Source organism: Amphichorda felina, assembly GCF_050947745.1.
Source record: "Amphichorda felina strain 45539 chromosome Unknown scaffold_6, whole genome shotgun sequence".
Taxonomy (NCBI): Eukaryota; Fungi; Ascomycota; class Sordariomycetes; order Hypocreales; family Bionectriaceae; genus Amphichorda; species Amphichorda felina.
The window spans coordinates 1,140,322-1,158,757 of record NW_028145044.1 but is presented as its reverse complement, the minus strand read 5'-3'; the positions used below and the strand labels follow the sequence as shown (position 1 = coordinate 1,158,757).

The 18,436-nt window shown below is 56.9% G+C and overlaps 8 protein-coding genes across 8 annotated transcripts; 4 read left to right on the top strand and 4 right to left on the bottom strand.

The window, feature by feature from the left end:
• Positions 1–540: 540 nt before the first annotated feature.
• ACO1O0_006204 (GPI-GlcNAc transferase complex, PIG-H component-domain-containing protein) lies at positions 541–1,242 on the top strand (the record flags this gene model as incomplete). Its single annotated transcript, XM_083195598.1, has 1 exon — positions 541–1,242. One exon carries the CDS (start codon positions 541–543, stop codon positions 1,240–1,242), a length of 702 nt encoding a protein of 233 aa, XP_083048614.1.
• Positions 1,243–1,423: 181 nt separating this feature from the next.
• On the bottom strand, positions 1,424–3,043 carry DEG1 (pseudouridine synthase DEG1; the record flags this gene model as incomplete). Its single annotated transcript, XM_083195597.1, has 1 exon — positions 1,424–3,043. The coding sequence occupies one exon, from the start codon at positions 3,041–3,043 to the stop codon at positions 1,424–1,426; it is 1,620 nt and encodes a 539-aa protein (XP_083048613.1).
• Positions 3,044–3,674: 631 nt separating this feature from the next.
• ACO1O0_006202 (P-loop containing nucleoside triphosphate hydrolase protein) lies at positions 3,675–4,372 on the top strand (the record flags this gene model as incomplete). Its single annotated transcript, XM_083195596.1, has 3 exons — positions 3,675–3,742; positions 3,810–4,023; positions 4,091–4,372. The coding sequence occupies 3 exons, from the start codon at positions 3,675–3,677 to the stop codon at positions 4,370–4,372; spliced, it is 564 nt and encodes a 187-aa protein (XP_083048612.1).
• A 55-nt stretch (positions 4,373–4,427) lies between these two features.
• ACO1O0_006201 (DNA-directed RNA polymerase III subunit RPC17) lies at positions 4,428–4,997 on the bottom strand (the record flags this gene model as incomplete). The annotated part of the gene is made up of 2 exons (XM_083195595.1): positions 4,428–4,790; positions 4,866–4,997. The coding sequence occupies 2 exons, from the start codon at positions 4,995–4,997 to the stop codon at positions 4,428–4,430; spliced, it is 495 nt and encodes a 164-aa protein (XP_083048611.1).
• Positions 4,998–6,325: 1,328 nt separating this feature from the next.
• PRS5 (ribose phosphate diphosphokinase subunit PRS5) lies at positions 6,326–7,687 on the top strand (the record flags this gene model as incomplete). Its single annotated transcript, XM_083195594.1, has 2 exons — positions 6,326–7,255; positions 7,307–7,687. 2 exons carry the CDS (start codon positions 6,326–6,328, stop codon positions 7,685–7,687), a joined length of 1,311 nt encoding a protein of 436 aa, XP_083048610.1.
• A 910-nt stretch (positions 7,688–8,597) lies between these two features.
• ACO1O0_006199 (uncharacterized protein) lies at positions 8,598–12,322 on the bottom strand (the record flags this gene model as incomplete). The annotated part of the gene is made up of 5 exons (XM_083195593.1): positions 8,598–9,707; positions 9,799–10,184; positions 10,607–10,830; positions 11,341–12,055; positions 12,163–12,322. 5 exons carry the CDS (start codon positions 12,320–12,322, stop codon positions 8,598–8,600), a joined length of 2,595 nt encoding a protein of 864 aa, XP_083048609.1.
• A 1,820-nt stretch (positions 12,323–14,142) lies between these two features.
• On the top strand, positions 14,143–16,002 carry ACO1O0_006198 (uncharacterized protein; the record flags this gene model as incomplete). The annotated part of the gene is made up of 1 exon (XM_083195592.1): positions 14,143–16,002. One exon carries the CDS (start codon positions 14,143–14,145, stop codon positions 16,000–16,002), a length of 1,860 nt encoding a protein of 619 aa, XP_083048608.1.
• Positions 16,003–16,356: 354 nt separating this feature from the next.
• ACO1O0_006197 (uncharacterized protein) lies at positions 16,357–17,258 on the bottom strand (the record flags this gene model as incomplete). Its single annotated transcript, XM_083195591.1, has 3 exons — positions 16,357–16,794; positions 16,862–16,913; positions 17,017–17,258. The coding sequence occupies 3 exons, from the start codon at positions 17,256–17,258 to the stop codon at positions 16,357–16,359; spliced, it is 732 nt and encodes a 243-aa protein (XP_083048607.1).
• Positions 17,259–18,436: the final 1,178 nt, after the last annotated feature.

Here is an 18,436-nt window from a genome sequence, read left to right as displayed (position 1 = left end):
GAAGTATCATCACCAATTCTTAAGACCAAGCAACCACAATCGCTGGTTACCCAAGCGAGTGGGCGGTCACCGCGGCGTTCGGGCTGGGCGCCACGAAGGGGATCCTACGGGTTTGGGGTGGGCAAATTGAAATAATTGAGAGCCTTCACCATTAGACCATGACAGCCGATAATTTCCGGTATTCTTTTGAGCTATATACCTTTGACCACCGCCATCACTGCGCACCAACACCACAGTGGGGCCAGGGAGCTCCATCTTCAGCCAGCACCAGCTCCCTCCCCAAAGCCCCCCACGAGAACATGCATTCGTTCCCCAACTTCAACACCTCTGATGAACAGAAGGGTACGTTCTGTATCCCCAGCTGGCACAACGAGGAAGAATCAATTGGGCGCATAAGAAAATCCTTTGTTTTTCCCACCGCAGCTTGACGAGATCCGTGGCCATGGCAGACCGCCAGTAAAGGCACCCAACGCCGACCTCCAACATCCCACCCATCACGACACGACAACAGCACGACACGACACATAACCGACACCCACAATGCTCACCACGGCCCCCCGTCTGCGCATCCGGCGGCCGTCGCCCACCACAGCCGAGTTCACCGTCACCACGCTACCTCCCCCAACCCTCACCATGCGCATGCTCCGCGCCCTCCTCCTCGTCCTCCGCGCCGCCCTCACCCTCACCACCGCCCTCGCCCTCCACTCCCGCTGGGTCCAGTGCCCTCTCGCCACGCCCCTCACCGCATACGCCTCCCCGCCCGCCTCGTACCTCTCCCGGGACGCTGCCTGGTACGCCCTAGCGCGGCTGCACCTCTCCCAGCCGGGCCTCGCCCTCGCGCGCCTCGCCGCCCGCGTGCCCCTGGCCCTGCTGGTCCCCGCGTCCGTCCTCTTCGCCTACGCCCTCACCCTGCGCGTCCACTCGTCCGAGTCGCTGCTCGTCATGCGGGGGCTGGGCGTCCAGACCAGCGAGAGCCCCCGCATGTACCTCGCCGCCGCGGCCACGCGCTTCATCCCGACCGAGAAGATCCGGGACATCTTCGTCAACGAGGCGTTCCGCGGCTTCGAGGTCCGCTACTACCTCGTCGTCGTCGTCGACGGCGAGGAGGACGTCGTAGTCGTGTTCCCGGGCCTGCTCCCCAGGAGGCACATTGTCGAGACGGTGTGGAGGGGCGCGAGGGAGTGCCTGTACGAGGCTGGCAAGGGGGTGTCGGTGGGATTGGAGGACAGGGACAAGGCATAATAAGAGTTGGGATTGGGGGTTCTTTGGGCCGGCTTGATACCTATTTGTTACTACTACCAGCATACCAGCATGGCGTTTTTGGGCAACTTAGATTCGGCTGCTCTAACGATAGGAGTGGGCAGAAGACTACATGATATATTTTTATGGTTCTCCCTCTCTATACAAAGAATTAGATTGGCCTCTACTCATCGCCCGCCCCCTGAGCCATTTTCTCCTCGTATAGCGCCGCTCTGTGCTGCAGCATCTCCGCATGGTTGGCGAACCCCTTGCGCTGCGCGTACTTGTCGTTCTGCTCCTGGGGCGTGCCCATCTGCAGCATCTCCATGACGGGCTTGTAGGCGCCGATAGCACGGGGCCCGTTGCCGCCCTCGAACCGCTTCGTCGAGTACTCGCCCTTCTTCCTCGTCCTGCCGGCGGCAGCCCCCGTCGCCTCGGCCGCCGGCTTCCCCGCGGTGCCGCTGCCGCCGTCCCCCGCCGTGATGCGCAGCAGCCCGTTGGCGAGAATCTCGTCCATCTTGATCTCGCGCCACAGCCGCCACATGCCGTCGACGGCGCCAAACGTCGCGCTGGCCTTGCCCGAGTCGATGTCCGCGTCGGCGTGCAGCCACTCCATCTCCGGGAACGTGCAGTCCCACAGCACGAGGGGCACCTCGTCGGCCATGGTGTACGTCGGGCGCCGTGGGTTGGTCTCTGTGTCGAGCAGCTTGTCGACCAGGTCCGGCGACTCGAGGCCCTGCCCCACGTGGAACAGCACTGAGACCATGTGCCGGATCTGGTGCCACAGGAAGGCCGTGCCGCGGACGCGGAAGTAGTACACCTTGGGGTACTGGCCCGGCGGGAGGCCCACGGCGGCGGCGGCGGGTGCCAGGTGCGGCAGGCCCGAAGCCATGTCGTCGGCCTCGTATATGGCCGACTCCATGATGTGGCGCCTGTAGGTGCCGACGTTCTTTGCCGGGTCGACCTTGCAGAAGTTCTGGAAGTCCTGGTCGCCCTCGAAGCGGCGGGCGGCGTCGCGCATGGCGTCAATGTCGAGCCACCCGGCATGCGGCTGGCCGTCGGCGCCCGCGGGAGGGTTGAAGGCCGGCTGCGTAAAGAAGTAGCGGTACTCGCGCCCGCGGCAGGAGAAGCGCGCCGAGAAGTTGGGGGGCGGCGAGGGGCACCACGCCAGGATGCGGATGTCCCTGGGGAGGAGGCGGTTGAGGATCTTGCAGTAGGCGAGCTCGTCTTTGATGGGGTCGAACGGCCGCGGCTCTGGAGGGTCGGCGGCCGCGGCGGCGCCTTCTTCTTGCTCCGCCCCTGTCTGCCCGTCTCCCCCCTCTGTCTTCTTATCCTTCTTCTTCTTCTTCCTTTCCCTCCCTGGAACGGGCCTCGCGCTCTTGACCCGAAGGGCAATGACCTGGCCAAAGGCGCTCACGCCACGATCCGTCCGGCCACACTTGGAGTAGTCGAGCCCGGTAAAGTCGACGACGCGGTCATCCTTGGGAAAGATGAGGCAGGCCCTAGTCAGGGCCTTGAACAGCTCCTCCTCGACGGTGGGAAGGACGCCAGCGGAAGCATACTCGAAGCCACCATAGTTGCGCCCCAGGTAGGCCAGCTTGAAGGCGACGTAGCGGGTGTTGTAGTCACCAGGGTCCAGCCGGGGCTTCTCCTTGCGCTTCTTGGCCTCTGGCTGGGCGGGGTGGGGGACGGGGGACGGGCTCCTGGCGGGCCGCTTCTTGAGCTCAGACTCGACCTTGCGCAGACGCGCGATGAGGCTGTCCTTTGTCCATTTGTTGTAGTCGTCGGCAGGCTTGTCGCCCATCTTGGCCAGGTGTCTGATGGTGCGCAAGTGCGATGGTCCAGATGGGCAGCGGGCTCCAGATACTCCAATCCTGGTAAGGGGCTCGATGGAGGCACAGCGCTTCAGGCCTGCGCAGAGTGGCCGCATATATGGTCCGGGGGAAGATATGTGCGTCGGTGGGGATTTTCTTAGACTCATGCTCGGTACTCACTGAGACGAGACTCTCACACCGTCCAAGACGAAGAAATCAATCTTGAAATGTGGCTGAACTGTGGCGATGGTGTGGCGCCACACTTATTCCAGCCTACCCTAAATCTCTAATGACAACGAGTACTCATTCGAGGTTGCAGGGTACCATCGCTGTGGAGTTCCATGATTATTTATTTCCAGTAGTTACTGAGAGTTCATGTTTTCTAGTATTCTGCCCGTCATCCATGCAACATGCGTCGATCTGCCCACGTTTGTCGGAGGTAGTGAGACTCAGCTTCTTCTCCGTCATCACTCGAGATAGGCCTGACAGCATGATATTACACCAGAATTGTGGGGCATTTCCATCGCCGCTAGTTCTCAATCGCCTCTGGATTTCTTAAGAATACATACGACCGGCCTCTTCCCGCTGGCATCCCTTCTGCGAAGGGCACAACACACCACTATGGACTCCGAGGTCATCAAGATCCTCCTCGTGGGGGACGAAAAATGTGGCAAGACGACGTTTCTCTCGTTCGTAGCTACATGCTTCTCCGAACCACCCTGTAATATATAGGCGGTGCTAACATGATCGGAACAGGAGGCTTAGCGCCGGTGAACAAGTGAACCCAATCCCGCTCCTCCGTGACATGGATCAGCCCTTCATCTTCGAGATCAAGCTCTCGGACAAGGAGTACCGTTTCGAATTTTACGACACGTCGTCCCCCGAGAACTGGCGCCTGCTCGAGCCAGATGTCATCACCATATGCTACGACACCAGCCAGCGCCTGAGCCTCATCAACATGAAGCGATATGTAAGTAGTTCTTGCCACCCTCCTTCTGTCCACTCATCGGTACTCGGTGCTGACATGGAGGCGATAGTGGATCGACGAGGTCAAGAAGACCTTTCAGCGCGCCGACTCGGTGCCCATTGTTGTTATGGGCCTGAAGAGGGACCTGCGCTCCGAGGATGACCCCAATGGCGTCATCTATCCGCAGGAGGCGTACCAGATGGCGCAGACGCTGCGCGCGGACCGGTATGTCGAGTGCTCGGCGGTGACGGGGGAGCTCCTCAAGCCGGCGTTCGAGGACATATGCAGAACGGGCATCAAGACGGCCACTGAGAAGGGGGGACAGGGTGAGGGCGGTTGCGCGGTCCTGTAAGATCGGCGCCGGACTCTCGAGGGTTGGGGAGTGAGTTGGAGACCGCCCAACAAGCTCAGGATGCAGCAGTCTCGGGGGCGGCGGCAGCGGCGTCGTCGTCATTCATAGTAACGTCGGCCCCATCAGCATCGCCATTCTGCTGGTCGGCCTCGGCGGGCGGCTCAAAGTAGCCGAGGACTTCGGCGATGATGTTGACAACTCCCTCCAGCTGCTCCTCGGTGAAGCGCTCGGACATGTCCTCGATGATGGTGTTCAGGGCAGGCACAGTGTCTGGCCGGAGGTTGAGGATCATGATGACCTCGCCCTTGGATAGGTCAAAGGGGCGGAGGCGCTCGAGCAGGGTTGGGATAGACTCGGGCCTGTAAGTGATGGGTTTCTGGCTGAGGGGGCTAGGAGGAGCCTCGAGCCATGTTTTCAGCTGTAGCCGGCAGAGCAAATATTAGTTTTCAGTTCTCCCGAGTGACACGACTTGGGACATGGTGCCCCGACGCACCTCTCTGAGGACCGTCTCGTAGTTTCCGGGCCCACGATGGCGCGTCTTCTTATTGCGCTTCTTGAGGTCCACGACGTGTTGGTAGACCTCATAGTTGGAGAGCACGGCGCTCTGGGACTCGAGGATCTTCATTGTAGCATAGGCCGAAGGTGTGAATATATTTCTAGAGGAATGAGTAGTGCTCGCCTAGGGTGTCGACCAATAGTGTGTGTAGCGAGTTGTTCGTCTGGTGGGTGAGCACCTCATGACATTTTTTTTTTCTTCCTGAGCGAGGCTCCTGACCATGGCGACTCACCCCGCCAGACGCCATGTCCAATTAGGAGCTAGGGCGGTGTCGCGCTTATGTATGGCTGCCATGGCATCATGAAGCATATTTGGGAGGGCATGCTGCAGGCACAGTCCCCACTGAGCCTCTGAGAGCATGGCACCGAAGCCACTGTAGCACAGGCGGTGCGGTGCCTATAGGGGCCCTAGACATTGTGAGGCTCCAGAGCCTCTAGCGGCCTCTAGGTGCCTTAGTTAGGTCACCGCTGAGAATTGGGTTGCACATGCGTGGCATTTTAGTGGCTGCCCTACCTCTGGCCACTCACATTCGAGATGATTTTTTTTTCTTGCCGGTGCCGGTAGCCGCCTCCCAATGGCAGGAGCGCAATAGAAGCCACCAACTTTTTTCCCCATCGTGCCCGCCATCGCCCGCGTGGGAGGAATTGACTCAAGTCCTCAACATCCGTTGAACCTTCCTCGCCTTGAGGCTCGCCCCAAGCCGTCCTTGCTTGACCTCTTGACCTTGTTCAATCACTATGCACCTGCTGTAGCCCATTCTCTTCTGCTCCACCGCATCTGGTCGTCGTCGTTGCATCTGCATTTGCATTCTAGCCGTCCTACCCTACCCAGTGAGGCTCTTCCAGCGCTCTACGCCGGCATCGGTTTCGTCCCAAAAAAAAACCACCGCCAAATTCGTACATACGACTGCCTGACGTCGGCGGAAGATCATCTATCGCCCCCCCACCAACTCGGCCGAGCTCTTCTGCCTCTGCGCCCACAACCCATTGCCTGCGGCCTCGTCTCTAGACGAAGCAATCGACTTCGCTGCGCTACGGCTCGCTCCAGAGTTCCAGGTGGCCCCCCACTGTGAGAATCTGCCCTCGACACCGAAACCCACTTGAACAACGGATCCGGGGTGGGGTGTCCAGCAAAGAAAAAGAACCGGCGTTCCAGACCAGAACACTCCAGGTATCCGCCCACGAGATCGAACTCTTCTCTGCACTTTGCACTTCCTCCCCCACGGCACCGCCTGCTGTCCTCGACATCCTCTGCGCCTCTCTTCGGAGCACCGACTTCGCGGCCACCGCTCGGCTTGTCGTCCTCTCGTCAACCAGCGCCTTGTCCTCCTCGCCCCCCACCATCCTACTGCCCAACTTCCGCCACCAACGAGCCCGGCGCACACATCCTCCTTCACAATGGTCCGCAATATTGTCATACTGGGCGGCAACTCCCACCCGCAGCTCACTGAGAATGTCTGCAACATTCTCGGCATCCCGTCCTGCAATCGCATCCTGACCAAGTTCTCTGGTGGTGAGAGCCGCTGCGAGATCCAGGACTCGGTTCGCGGCAAGGATGTCTACATCATCCAGTCCGGCTCCGGCTCCGTCAACGACAACCTCATGGAGCTCTGCATCATGATCTCGGCCTGCAAGACCGGCTCGGCCAAGCGCGTCACCGCCGTCGTCCCCCTCTTCCCGTATTCCCGCCAACCAGACTTCCCCTACAACAAGTCCGGCGCCCCGCTGTCCAAGTCAGCCGAGGCTGCCCAGAAGAAGGACTACACCTTCGAGAGCGTGCCCGCCACCCCGAGGCCCGGCGGACCCCGCAGCAGCGGGCTTCCCAACGGCGTCAACGGCCTGGCTGAGAAGCTCTCCAAGACCGTCATCCCGGAGAAGCAGCAGTGCAATGGCGATTATTTCCCGCCTAAGAGGTCCGACACCGTGTCCAGCTTCAGCTCCAGCAACAGCCGCCATCCCCACGAGAACCACTCCTCCCAGCCGAGCTTCACCACCCACGACTACGAGAAGCCCGCCCACGGCGTCGCCTTCCAGGCCAAGCCCGGTTACAAGCAGTGGGTTGCCCTGGCCGGCACGCTTGTCGCCGATCTCCTGACCTGCGCCGGCGCCGACCACATCATCACCATGGACCTCCACGACCCCCAGTACCAGGGCTTCTTCGACATCCCCGTCGATAACCTCTACGGCAAGCCGCTGATTCAAAACTACATTCAGCAATATATCCCCGACTACCGCGACGCCGTTGTCGTCTCCCCCGATGCCGGCGGTGCCAAGCGCGCCTCGTTGATCCGCGACAGCCTCGATATTGACTTTGCCCTCATTCACAAGGTAGTTTAAGTATGCTCACAGTTCGCGGTCCATACTCACCATTCACTACAGGAACGCCGTCCTATCAAGTTCACCGAGCAGCGCAACGCCAGCATGATGCTCGTCGGCGACGTGGCCAACCGCGTCTGCATTCTCGTAGACGACCTGATCGACACGGCCAACACCATCACGCGCGCCGCCAAGCTGCTCAAGCGCGAGGGAGCCACAAAAGTCTACGCCCTTGTCACCCACGGTGTCTTCAGCGGCGACTCTATTCCTCGCATCAACGCCTCTGCCATTGACAAGATCATCGTCACCAACTCGGTCCCTCAGGAGGAGCACCGCCGCAAGTGCCCCAAGCTCGAGATTCTCGACATCTCCCCCGTCTTTGCCGAGGCCATCCGCCGTGTGCACCACGGAGAGTCCATCAGCGTACTTTTCCAGTACAACTGATTGCGCCATAGCTCGGCAGGTAAAAGAAAGATGAAGAAAAAAAAGACACTGATCAGCCAGGGTCGTTCTCTGGCTGATCATTTATGCTACACCTTTGTTCCACTGCATTCAACCCGACCCCAACGGGAGAACGACTCAGACGGCCGATTACTTTCCACAGGATCGAGGACCACGCACTATTCGGAGTTTCAGGATGTCTTGTTTGGTTTCGGGGTTTCATCGTTTTGTTTCTGCCAACAAGCCTTTAACCATACATGTTCCCGCGGCAGACTCCTGCTGTCGTGGAAGACAAATAAATTCCCTACATCCCCTTAACCCCCCTCCCCCGGGGCTTTAAAAAGAATACGTCGCGGCGATATATAGGATAACGGACAGTGGGAAACCCGGGGGATTTACTGTTTTCTTTCATGTTGATTTCTTTTTTTTTAACCCATCAGGGCTGTTTACCTCCTGTCCTATGTTTACTAAGGCCGGTTGGCCTGGGATGGGATGGGATAATAGCTCCTCCATGCTCGCTACGCAATTCTTGCTCTCTATGCCCCTTCAATGTGTGGCGCGGGTTTGGGAGCAAGCAAGCATCTCTGTGTTGTGCTGTGCTGTGCTGTGCCGCACAAGCAGATAACGGATATAGAAAGACGACATCAATTATCGTAGATTTTTATGTGGACGAATAGACCTGGGCTATGCGGTGCTGCTTTTTGCATTTGCATGTTTTGCATAAACTCATACAAGGGTTGCCGGGTGGTTACTCATGTAAGCATTTGGGGATTGGACCTTGTTCGTAGGAGGGAATTTAGAACACTAGGTAGCTACTTAGTTACCAGTAGAAAAATAAGAGTAGAATGATAAAGGAATCCTCGTGTTTTCATTAATTCGTGCCTTGGTCATGATCTAATTATACTCCCGATGATCACTTCATCATATCGCGTATCACCCCATCGAAATCCCCAGGTATTGACCAGCCATGAGCAGCTGCCGCCCGCTTGTACGCCTCCGCGGCCTCCAACACACCGTAGTCGGAGCTGGAAGAGGAGGAGACCAGGTCAAGCCTTGCCGGGCGCTCCGTGTCGCAGAGCCCCAGGCGCACTTGCAACAGGACCTTTTCGAGGCTGAGCGCGGGAGACCAGCCTGTGTTGGTAAGGAGCTCAGAGCAAATGGCACCGCCAGCCGTCACATGCCCACCACCGCCATGGGCAAATGAGAGGAAACGGGGACGAATGACGCGGGCAAAAGGCGGCGACATGGGGTAGCCCTGGCCGAAACGCAGCTCCAAGACGACGCTCTGGCAGCTCTTCTTCTTCATATCTTGCACCAGCGGGAGCTCCTGGTCAAAACTATGCAGCTCCACGATCCAGTGAAGGAGATTAGTCAGTTTGTCAAAGTCGATATACCAGCCCAACGATGTGAGGTCGCCGCTGTTTTGTATCTTGGTCATCTCCTTCGCCTCACGAGCGAGGGCGCGGAGAGCGGTGGACGAGGCTGAGGTAGGATCGGGCAGTCTGGGAAGCGTGTCCCAGTCAAGCGTCCCTGGTCGAAACCCCGAGGGACTATCACTAAGTCGCTGGCGCTTCAGATCATATTGAGGATCTTCACTCAATATCTTATCGATGTCGATCCCCTCGAATTCGCTCTCTTCCGACTCCTGTCCCATGAGTGTACTCGGTCGTCTTCTGTTACCATCGGTACCCTTTGTGAAATTACCCGTCGCCACCTGGGACCAACCCCCGGCAACTGCGGACCAAGGTATCTCGAGACGACGGCCCCGGGACCCAAAGAGGGCTCGTTGAGGATCCTGGGGAACATATCCTCCCCGTGGTCGCGGCGGTGGCTGGGGGAATGGCTCATCCAACGCGTCCATGGTCGGTGCGACGCGGATGAACAAGAGGCGACATTGTATCCAGTCAAGGTTGTCAACCACATAATGCGGGCTTGATGAAACAAATTTGTCCGGTTGGTTGACGATTTCACACATGCTGATGGCATTTGCGACTCGCAATTCGGAATGTGGCCAGATGATGGACTATCAGAGTCAATAAATTTTACCACCGCCAACGAGCGTTGACTCAAGCAAAGAAATGTAGAAAGGGGCCAGGGGAATTGGGGGAACTTACATTGTGCGCCATAGCGGCGTATCCGAGACTTGTCGATGCGTAGTTGCTGAAATACACGCCATTTCCACTGGCTCGCCCATTATCGACTCGGTCGAAGTTGAGCCCTGTGCTAACTATTCCATGCCAATTACCCAGCGAGCTGCCGTGCCAGGCAAAAATGGTAGGGAAAGCCTTTTGAGAGTCTCTTTCAGGGACAAGCTTGACGGCTTCGCTAAAACGACGTTCCTTCTCCGGAGATCCTTGCACAAAGCGGAACTGCATCCAGTCGTCCTCCATCCCAAGGACGTGATCTTGAACCGGGCTAGTTGCTTGGCCGTCTGCGGCACCAACCCCGTGGGAGCTCCGCTTGACAGGCCCATCCTGGACGATGAATGACCTGTTTGAAGCTACAATCCAAAAGAGAAGCCTGTAAGTATATTGGTCCAGGATTTGGCTTGACCGAGACAATCGAGATCCGACATTGTCCAACAGGTGCTTCCTCATTCGTAAAACGGAGGGTATACCGGACACTATGATCCGTAAAGCCTTGTTCCGATTGGCGGGCTCCAAGTCATCTAGGTCGCCGCTGTACCTGATCACCCGCATGTTCATCCAACCCTGGTTTATGTCAGTGGCGGTTGTGGAATTACCAGTAGGCTGTGGTCCGTTGGCATTTTGGAATATTTCTGGGGTTGTCAGAATTTCAAAGGTGAAGCCGTCGACGGTGGAAGAAACGACATAGCAAAGGAATTTATCAACAGAATCCCCTTGGGAACAGACATGTCAGCTCTTACTCACAGATCTTGCGGCAGATTTTGTGTCGGCTTACAGTGACTCCATAGAGACTCGCTCAGTATAGCATCCGAAAGGGCCCCCTTAACGAGAAGCAGTCGCTCGCCAACGCGCACAGGCCCTTCGGGTAGGAACATTGGTACATTTTGGCCCCAGACGGCTTTGCATTGGTAGAAGGAGATCTCGGCGTTCAAAGGTCTTGAAATGTCGAATTTGGGTGCCTTCAGACGCAGGCCTCTGGGGAAGTCACGCAGCTTGTGGCTAGAGACTGCTACGTAAAAGAAGCTGACTAGCAAGTCAACAACATACGGGTTATTTATCACCTCGTGCTCAATGCCAGGGCCTAAGTCTAGCGAGAAATAGTGCTCAAGGCATAAATCTCTAGAGCACACGTATGGTCGGATTGTTTGGAAACCCTCTTCCATTTGGTGATGACAATTGACACAATACGTGCCGCTCCGAACGAGGAGTTGGAGACTGCACTGCATAGCCACCAAGGGAATGCTCATGTCTTCGTCCGGGTCCAAGCCACCATCTTGGCGGAGAATCCAGGGTACGTTATGTACAGTCTTAGTTTTCGCTTTGTTGTGTCCATTGCCTTGACTCTGGTGATTTCCCGACGACCCTGACGGTGCACAAAGGTAATCTGCATTAGCCAGGTCGTAGAGTTTCTCCTGGGCGTCTATCCAAGAACCTCTTGTCTTTCTTCGAATTTTCAAGAGTTGAGGAAGGTCTTTTTCCAGTAGTTTAGGGATGAAGTTGAATAGATACAAGGGCAGGAATTGGCGAGACTGATCCTCTTTTTCTCCTTGACGGGTTTGGTCTTGAACGTCGCTGGACATGAATGCCTCACGACACGACTTGGCCGAAGGCTTTGGCTCTGCGCACTTCCCAAGCTGAAACTGGATCAGGGGCTGCTGGCCACTCCATGTGAAGTAATGATCGTGCGTAGGGTAACCTTCCGGGACCCGCATTAGGAGCACCAGATGGTCGGTGGGTTTGATATCCCAGGCTTCCAAGATGAAATCGGTTATCCCCAACCGCTTGACGGGGACCGACAGAGAGGAAATGGGTCCAAGCTGGGAGATGCTGGAATCAAATACCCCCACCGAAAACCCAGCTTTTTTTGCTGCAAGTAATTCTTTCCTCTGTCTCTCAACAGCTCCTGAGAAAATCATCTCGGGCAGACCAAACTGTCGAGGACCCTGCTGCCCAAGGCGTGTTTCGAAAAAAGGTTCCTCGTCGTCCGCGCCGGACCAATTAAAGTCTCCGCATACCGAGAAATCGTCAACCTCCGATCCGTCATCTGAAGGGGTATCTTGTTCATCTGGGGACATGGCTTCCTCTGCTGCCGCCATTGGGTCCAACCTCGCCGTTAGCCTTTTCGAGATGAAGGAAACAACATCTGCGACGGACTGGGTTGATCTGGCGTTGATGTACTGGGGTAGGCTCGATAGAAAATTGCAAATATCTCTGTCAACGCCATCTGAGGAGACGTAGAGAAAGTAGTCAGGCCTCTTGGGGTATGAGACCACGTCTAGCACTTGATTAGACTGGCCCTATTCATTTTGCGGTGGCGAAATAGATACTTACTCTGTACCAAGACCTGTATCTGTATGGGATTGGATGAATTGTCAGGCACATATGAAAAGGTGAGCTCCCCTTCGGCATCGCCCTTGTGAAGGCTCAAAACCTTGTCAAATGTTGCCGACTCGGCCTTGGCCAGATCGGTTTTGAATTCTTTGAGGCCCATATTCATAGCCAGCAAGACCTATACGGAAGCGAAGATGCTCCAAGTCAAAATAGTCTAAGAGGAGAAGACCGTCAGTAACCAAGAGTATCTAAAAGTGGTTGTAAAGAGCGTGAAAAGACGTACTCGGCTTACGAGACCGCAAAAAGTGTTGGGGTAGACCAAGGGCCAACTAGTTGACAGTCCCCAGACGAACTGGCAGATGGCAGAAACAGGAGCCGGTGGAAAAGCACAATGCAGTACAGAGTTCAGGGTCAAGAGTGAGGCTTTCGAACAAGTCGAGGTCGGGCAAGTATCGGCGGGCCCGTAGTGACGATTTACTGACCTGGTGCTTAGGCCTACTCTGCCACATGTAGCTGCTGGTCCGTCGAGGTTGATCGTAAAAAGGAAAAGAATAAAACTGAGTGAATGCTTTTGATTTTTGAACTTATTCAGCTAGAAGAGAAAAAGAGGTGAGAAGCGGGGAGAAGAGAAGAGGCCAGAATAGAGTGTTGTTTGGTTTGACTTCTGAAGCAGAACTGTAGCGTCTCAAAGTCGGGCTATTTAAGCGGCAAGGTTGACCACACAGGCGGGGACTTTGTCGAGCAAACCAATGCCACCAGACTAAATAGTAAGTGGTAGAATGACAGTGTGTTAGGGCTGTGGACAGGTCAGGCTCCTGACGGGCGGTGATGGTGGCTTTGAGGCGCTGGGAGCTGGCAACCGGTGATGTGTTGATACGTCCTGATGGACAAAGACGGGCAGCGAGACAGTCCACTGTTCTTCCTCAACGGAGGGAATTAGTGGACGGCAGATGATAAGTCTCGAGGTAATCTGGAAGATGAAGTCACAGGCTGCCCCAGGTGATTCTTGTGATGCTGCCCAAACCCGCACATTTAGGACCCAGGCTCACAGGTCTCACAAGCTCCGAGATTTACAAAATAAGCCTCTCAGCCACCGAAATACTGTACTTGGAGGGGTTCAGGTCCCGACTTATCGAAGTTGGAGTATCAATCGTGCTTGCCCATGGCGGAGGGCCCAATTTTGCATGGCGAGGTAGCGGCGACTGCCTTGTTTGTTCGCACTGCCTGCCTGCTGTGCCCCAGGAGGTACCTAGGACTATGGTAGGTATGACCCGGCAGGTATTCGTAAGGTAGGTAGGCAACAAGGCTCCCCACTTGTCGCAGCCTGGAAGCTTCCCGTCAGCGCCTGCCCCATGCACGAGGCAAGAGGTAACCCCATCCATGATTCCATGCTGCACATGTATGAAGATCGTAGATAGGTACTAATGGGCCATGGTTTGTGGTGGAGAGGCCATGCTCGTCCGGGAACAGTCGACGTCCATTGTGGAGTTATCCGAAGCCGATGGAGTGGATGGGACCTTGGCGGCAACCTTGGGGGAAATGAGCAAATTAACACCGGGCCACCAGCTCCTGCGATCCCTATATGGCTAGGTTTTGGTGAAAACTTACCCACCTGGCTAGGTTTTCACCTGGGACCTACTTCATAGACCACCTCACCTCACGCTCGGAGTCCTCCCAACAACCCCAAGGACCACTGCAACTGCGACGTTTCCTACGATTCCAGGGCACGATCGCCGCCGCTCGCTAGACTCCGTCAATTTCCCCACGCTCGCTCTTTCGGATTCAACACCTCCTTTCGCCGCCTCCGCCACGGCCATGACTTGAGAGATTCTACCTAGTCTGGGGAGCTCGACGTCGCAAGCGCTGTCCGCCGCTCCCGCGCCCCTCCTTAAAACCAACCAACCCCCCCGAGCCGATCCGTCCCGTCAACGGCGACGGCCAAGACCGGCGACGACGAGTCGACGACGCGGTCCTTCCAATATGCTCAAGTGCCGTTTGGCAGGGCCAATTCCGCGAATCAACACGCGCCGCCTAACGCTCTTTCTCGTCTTCCTCTCCTTCTCCGCCGTCGCCTTCATCATCTTCCTCTCCTCCGTCATCCCCCTGTCCCCAAGACTGTCCGACTACGACCAAAAGACAAAGACAACCCCCGCGCCCACGACTACGACCACATTGCGCATCACTGATGCTACTCTCACTGAAACCCTCAGCAACAGCCCGCTCAACCCCTTCACACACCAACCCTCCCGCGCTCCCGCGCGCCAGAAGCACGATGCATACGGGGGTTCCTCGTGGTGGGCGGACTGGGCATGGCGCTCCGTGCCCTACTCCAGCCCGCTCACCACTGATGATCGAGTTCTCCTACCCCCCCTCAAAGAGCGCACGCCCATATACTGCTATTACGATGCCACCATCGGCGAGACACAGGAAGAGAGGGATGCGGAGAGCGAGTTGCTTCTAACATGGAAGCGCGCCTGGTGGGCGCAAGGGTTCCGGCCTATGATTCTTAGCACGACCGAGGCCATGGAGAATCCGATCTATGACCAGGTGCAGAGGATGGAGGTGGACGGTGCTCTCCAGACAGATCTCATGCGGTGGCTGGCGTGGGACACAATGGGCGGCGGGCTGCTCTCTGAGTATACCGTGCTCCCTATGGGCCCTAAAGACGACCCGCTGCTTTTACATCTGCGCCGCGGACGGTACCCCGAGCTGACGAGCTGGAAAGGCTTAAGGAGCGGGCTCCTGGCCGGGTCAGGAGTTGCCATCACCTCGGCAGTCCGAGCCATTGTCGAGTCGCCGAAGGCGGCAGAAGCAAAAGGTGTACTGGCAGCTTTAAAAGCCGAAGGTGTCGTCCACACCGATGGCTATCCATTGTCGCTGGCGTACTACAGCCGCAAAGTCATCGGGAAGAAGTACGGCGCTGTCGCTGAGGCGGCAACCAGGAGCGCTGCTAGTGGCCTCCAAGCCCTCAACGAGCTTATGAACGCCCATCTCCATACTACCTGGCAGAACAGATTCTCGCAGGGCATTGAGGTGCTCAAACCACACCCCAACCACACGACCAAAATGGTCAGTGACGCTATAGGGCTTGCTGAGTCACTTCTGACTTGCCCCGAAACACCAATACCATCCAGCTGCCCGCCTAATACGCCAAAATGTATACCCTGTGGCTCGGGGTCTAAGGAAATGAAAGTGGTGACCATTCCACACTACCGGAACTCATCTAATGTGTTTGTCATCGGAGTCGTTCCTCACCCGTGGACGCTAGCGACACTGGATCTTCTCCGGGATACACTCGACGTTTCATGGATTCGGCGTGAAATGTTTCCCGACCCTTGGGTGACGGAGATTATGGAGGAGCTAGTGGATAGTAGTGCGACTGATACTGTTAGAGTGTGGTGGCTAAAGGAGGCCATCGCCAGCGATGATGGCGAGGTCCATACGCTCTGGGTTACTGCCGAGGATCTCCTACCCATAGACTTGGATTGGCATTTTGGCTTCACCATACCCAAACACCCCTGGCATGCGGCAGAGAAGGCGCTGGACCGAGACGACCCGTCCGAGGACCCTGCCTTGGAATGGATCCTCCTTGAGCGTGCCAAGCAGTTCGTCGAAACCAGGTTGACCGAAGACGGCGATATCCGTAGGTTCCTCGAGGGGACCAACCCCGCGGATACGGAGGCATGGAAATTCGCTCGAGCTTTCCAGGCCAGACGTGCCATGGAGCGTGCCGAATGGGAGCAGACCGAGACCAAGTACGGCCAAGGATCCGAGGGCGGCGGTGAGGGCGGCAGCCGCAACTCATGGAGCCGGTGGCAAGATGGCAAGGGTGAACAATAGTTCAACCCTGGTGCATGAATATAATACGGGTAACTAATTGTCTATATAAGAAGGGATCATATTGGTTGGATTTGATGGGGTTCATGGGCATCTCGCACGGAGTTACAGCGCTTGGGAACAGCGTACGGATATACCATAGGTGTTCGGTCGTGGAAACAAGACACGACTTGATCTTTCGTGTGTATATTTATTTTTTTACTATATGAGAAGTTTGAAGCATAAAAAGTTGAGGTTGTTGAATCCTCGTCCGTGGGAATGAAAATCAGTTCACATAATCATCACCTCTCCAGCCGTCTAAGCCAAGCTGTTGGAGCTCCATGCATAGAGTAGCCGGCCCCCATCCTCTTCCCCCCATCAAGCAGTGATGGTATCACCACCCATCTCCCCGCTCAACTCCCTTGACGTCGGTCCTCGCCTGCCGACCCCGTTACCCATCTTGGTAGCGCCATTGGTCGCCACAGGCAAGGATGCAGGGCCATGCACCCCGTCAAGGTACGTCCGGAGGGCCGAGCGGGCCGCATCGACGGCGAGCTCGGCGCGGCCCAGGACGCTCCGCAGGGCCTGGGCGGTGGGATCCGCGACGCTGGGGCCGTTCTCGGGAGCAGAAGCAGCGGCCTTCTGCTGCTGGTGGTGCTCCTCGAGGAGGTGGCGGATGTGGGCGTTGAGCCAGTAGCCCTCGAGCTGGGAGGGGCTCATGTGCTTGGCGCCGCTGATGGTGCCGCGGCAGGAGGAGGTGTTGCAGAGGCACTGGAAGGCTTGGGCCATTTCCCACTCGGTGGAGGGGTAGAAGAACTGCAATAGGAGTGGTTCTCGATGAGTATATACAAGACTACTGGGTAGGAGGATGGGTAGGACGGACTGAGAGTTCATCGCCGGGTTCGAGGCCCTTGGGGCCGACGAGGACATTGAGGCTGCCCGTGTCGAAGATCTAAGCATCCACTGGGTATCAGCCAAAGGGGGGGAACACATTAATTGGGAGACTCTGTTCGTTCACTGACGAGAGACGGGTCACACGAGTGATTTATGTACAGCAGGTCACTGTTGAGGTTGAGGTGGCTGTCGCGGCCCATCTGGACGGTGGCGTAGGTGGGCTCGGTAGCGACGGTGCAGGGAGGGAAGGCCATCTTTGCAAAGACGGAGAAGGGCGGCAGGGAGACCTTGGAGAGGCTCTTGGAGGTGTATTCGGCCTCGTTGACGATGACCTCCTGGACATCGGGGTGGGAGGGCTGGGCCCAGTGAGGCTTGATGGGAGCCATTTTTGGTGTAGGTGGGGAAGAGGGTGGAAGTTGAGGTTGGAACTGGTGGAATATGGTCCGGGTATCTGGGCAGCAAGGCTGAGGATGATTGACGTATGATCAAGACGAATTTGAGTTGGCTGGGCGGAGTGGAATAAAGTGCCTCTTGTCTGGGGGAGGTTATTATGTAGTGATACGGTACTGCCTACCTTGTCCCTACGTAGACTGCCCTTGTCTGGCCGAGGGTAACGGCATTGCGATGTCCCACTTCCCACTTCCCACTTCCCTTTTCCATCTCCCACTGGCCAATGCCGTCGTGTCCATTGCCGATTCTGGGCTGGGTGAGGTTCCAATGGCAACCGGCTGTCCGGACCTAGCCCCTCATTAATCTGTCCAGTTCTCCAGGCACATGTAACCCCCACTGCGTCCGAGGTCTGAGGTGCATAGTGCGCTGGTCACAGGTCACAGCCAGACAGCCTCTCACAGGTGGGCGTGGTGGGGTTCCTGACGGCGGGGAAGTCAATTCTCCCCTGGCCCAGCTCGCCCATTCCAAGAGACGCCGAATGTCCTTGATGACCCAGCGGCTAAGTTGTTAGTCGTCGCATTGGCACATGTTGTCGTCTTGGCGGCCTATTCTGGAGCGACCCCGTATGGGGCGTGTTTAGAGCCGAGCCACTGACGAGATGCCGGATGAGCGGATCATGGGAGGAGGCACCACGAGCGAGGGATAGAGGCATTCATTCCTATTGACCCTGGGTATTATACCCAATATCTGATCCAGGCTGCCTCCGCGTATCCCACTCAGTCTCGGTCCGTCAGCACCGCCATCAAGCCGGGTGCCCCACTCGACATCCGTGCCGCACGGTGTCTTGGCATGACTATAACCTCCGACTTCCCACAAGCGGATTCGCCGAGTCGGGCGACACCCCAACTTCGGTCCAGCTTGTATCATACGGGGCAGTTCGCCCCTTCATGCCGCTGGTTCCGTCTGGAGGCGTCAGACATCTCGTTTGCGGCTGCTCCCAACCTTGGCCCTCTTGTTACAAGTACTATGCCACTCCAGGAGTTCCTATGCCTTCCGGTGACATCTCAATCAGGGAAGGCGAGGTAAGTTTTGTTGCGTTCTCGCCATGCAGTCCGAGTGGGCGTAGCGAAGGCCTCAGTACCGCCAGTGGGAATCGCATATAAGCCCGCAATAA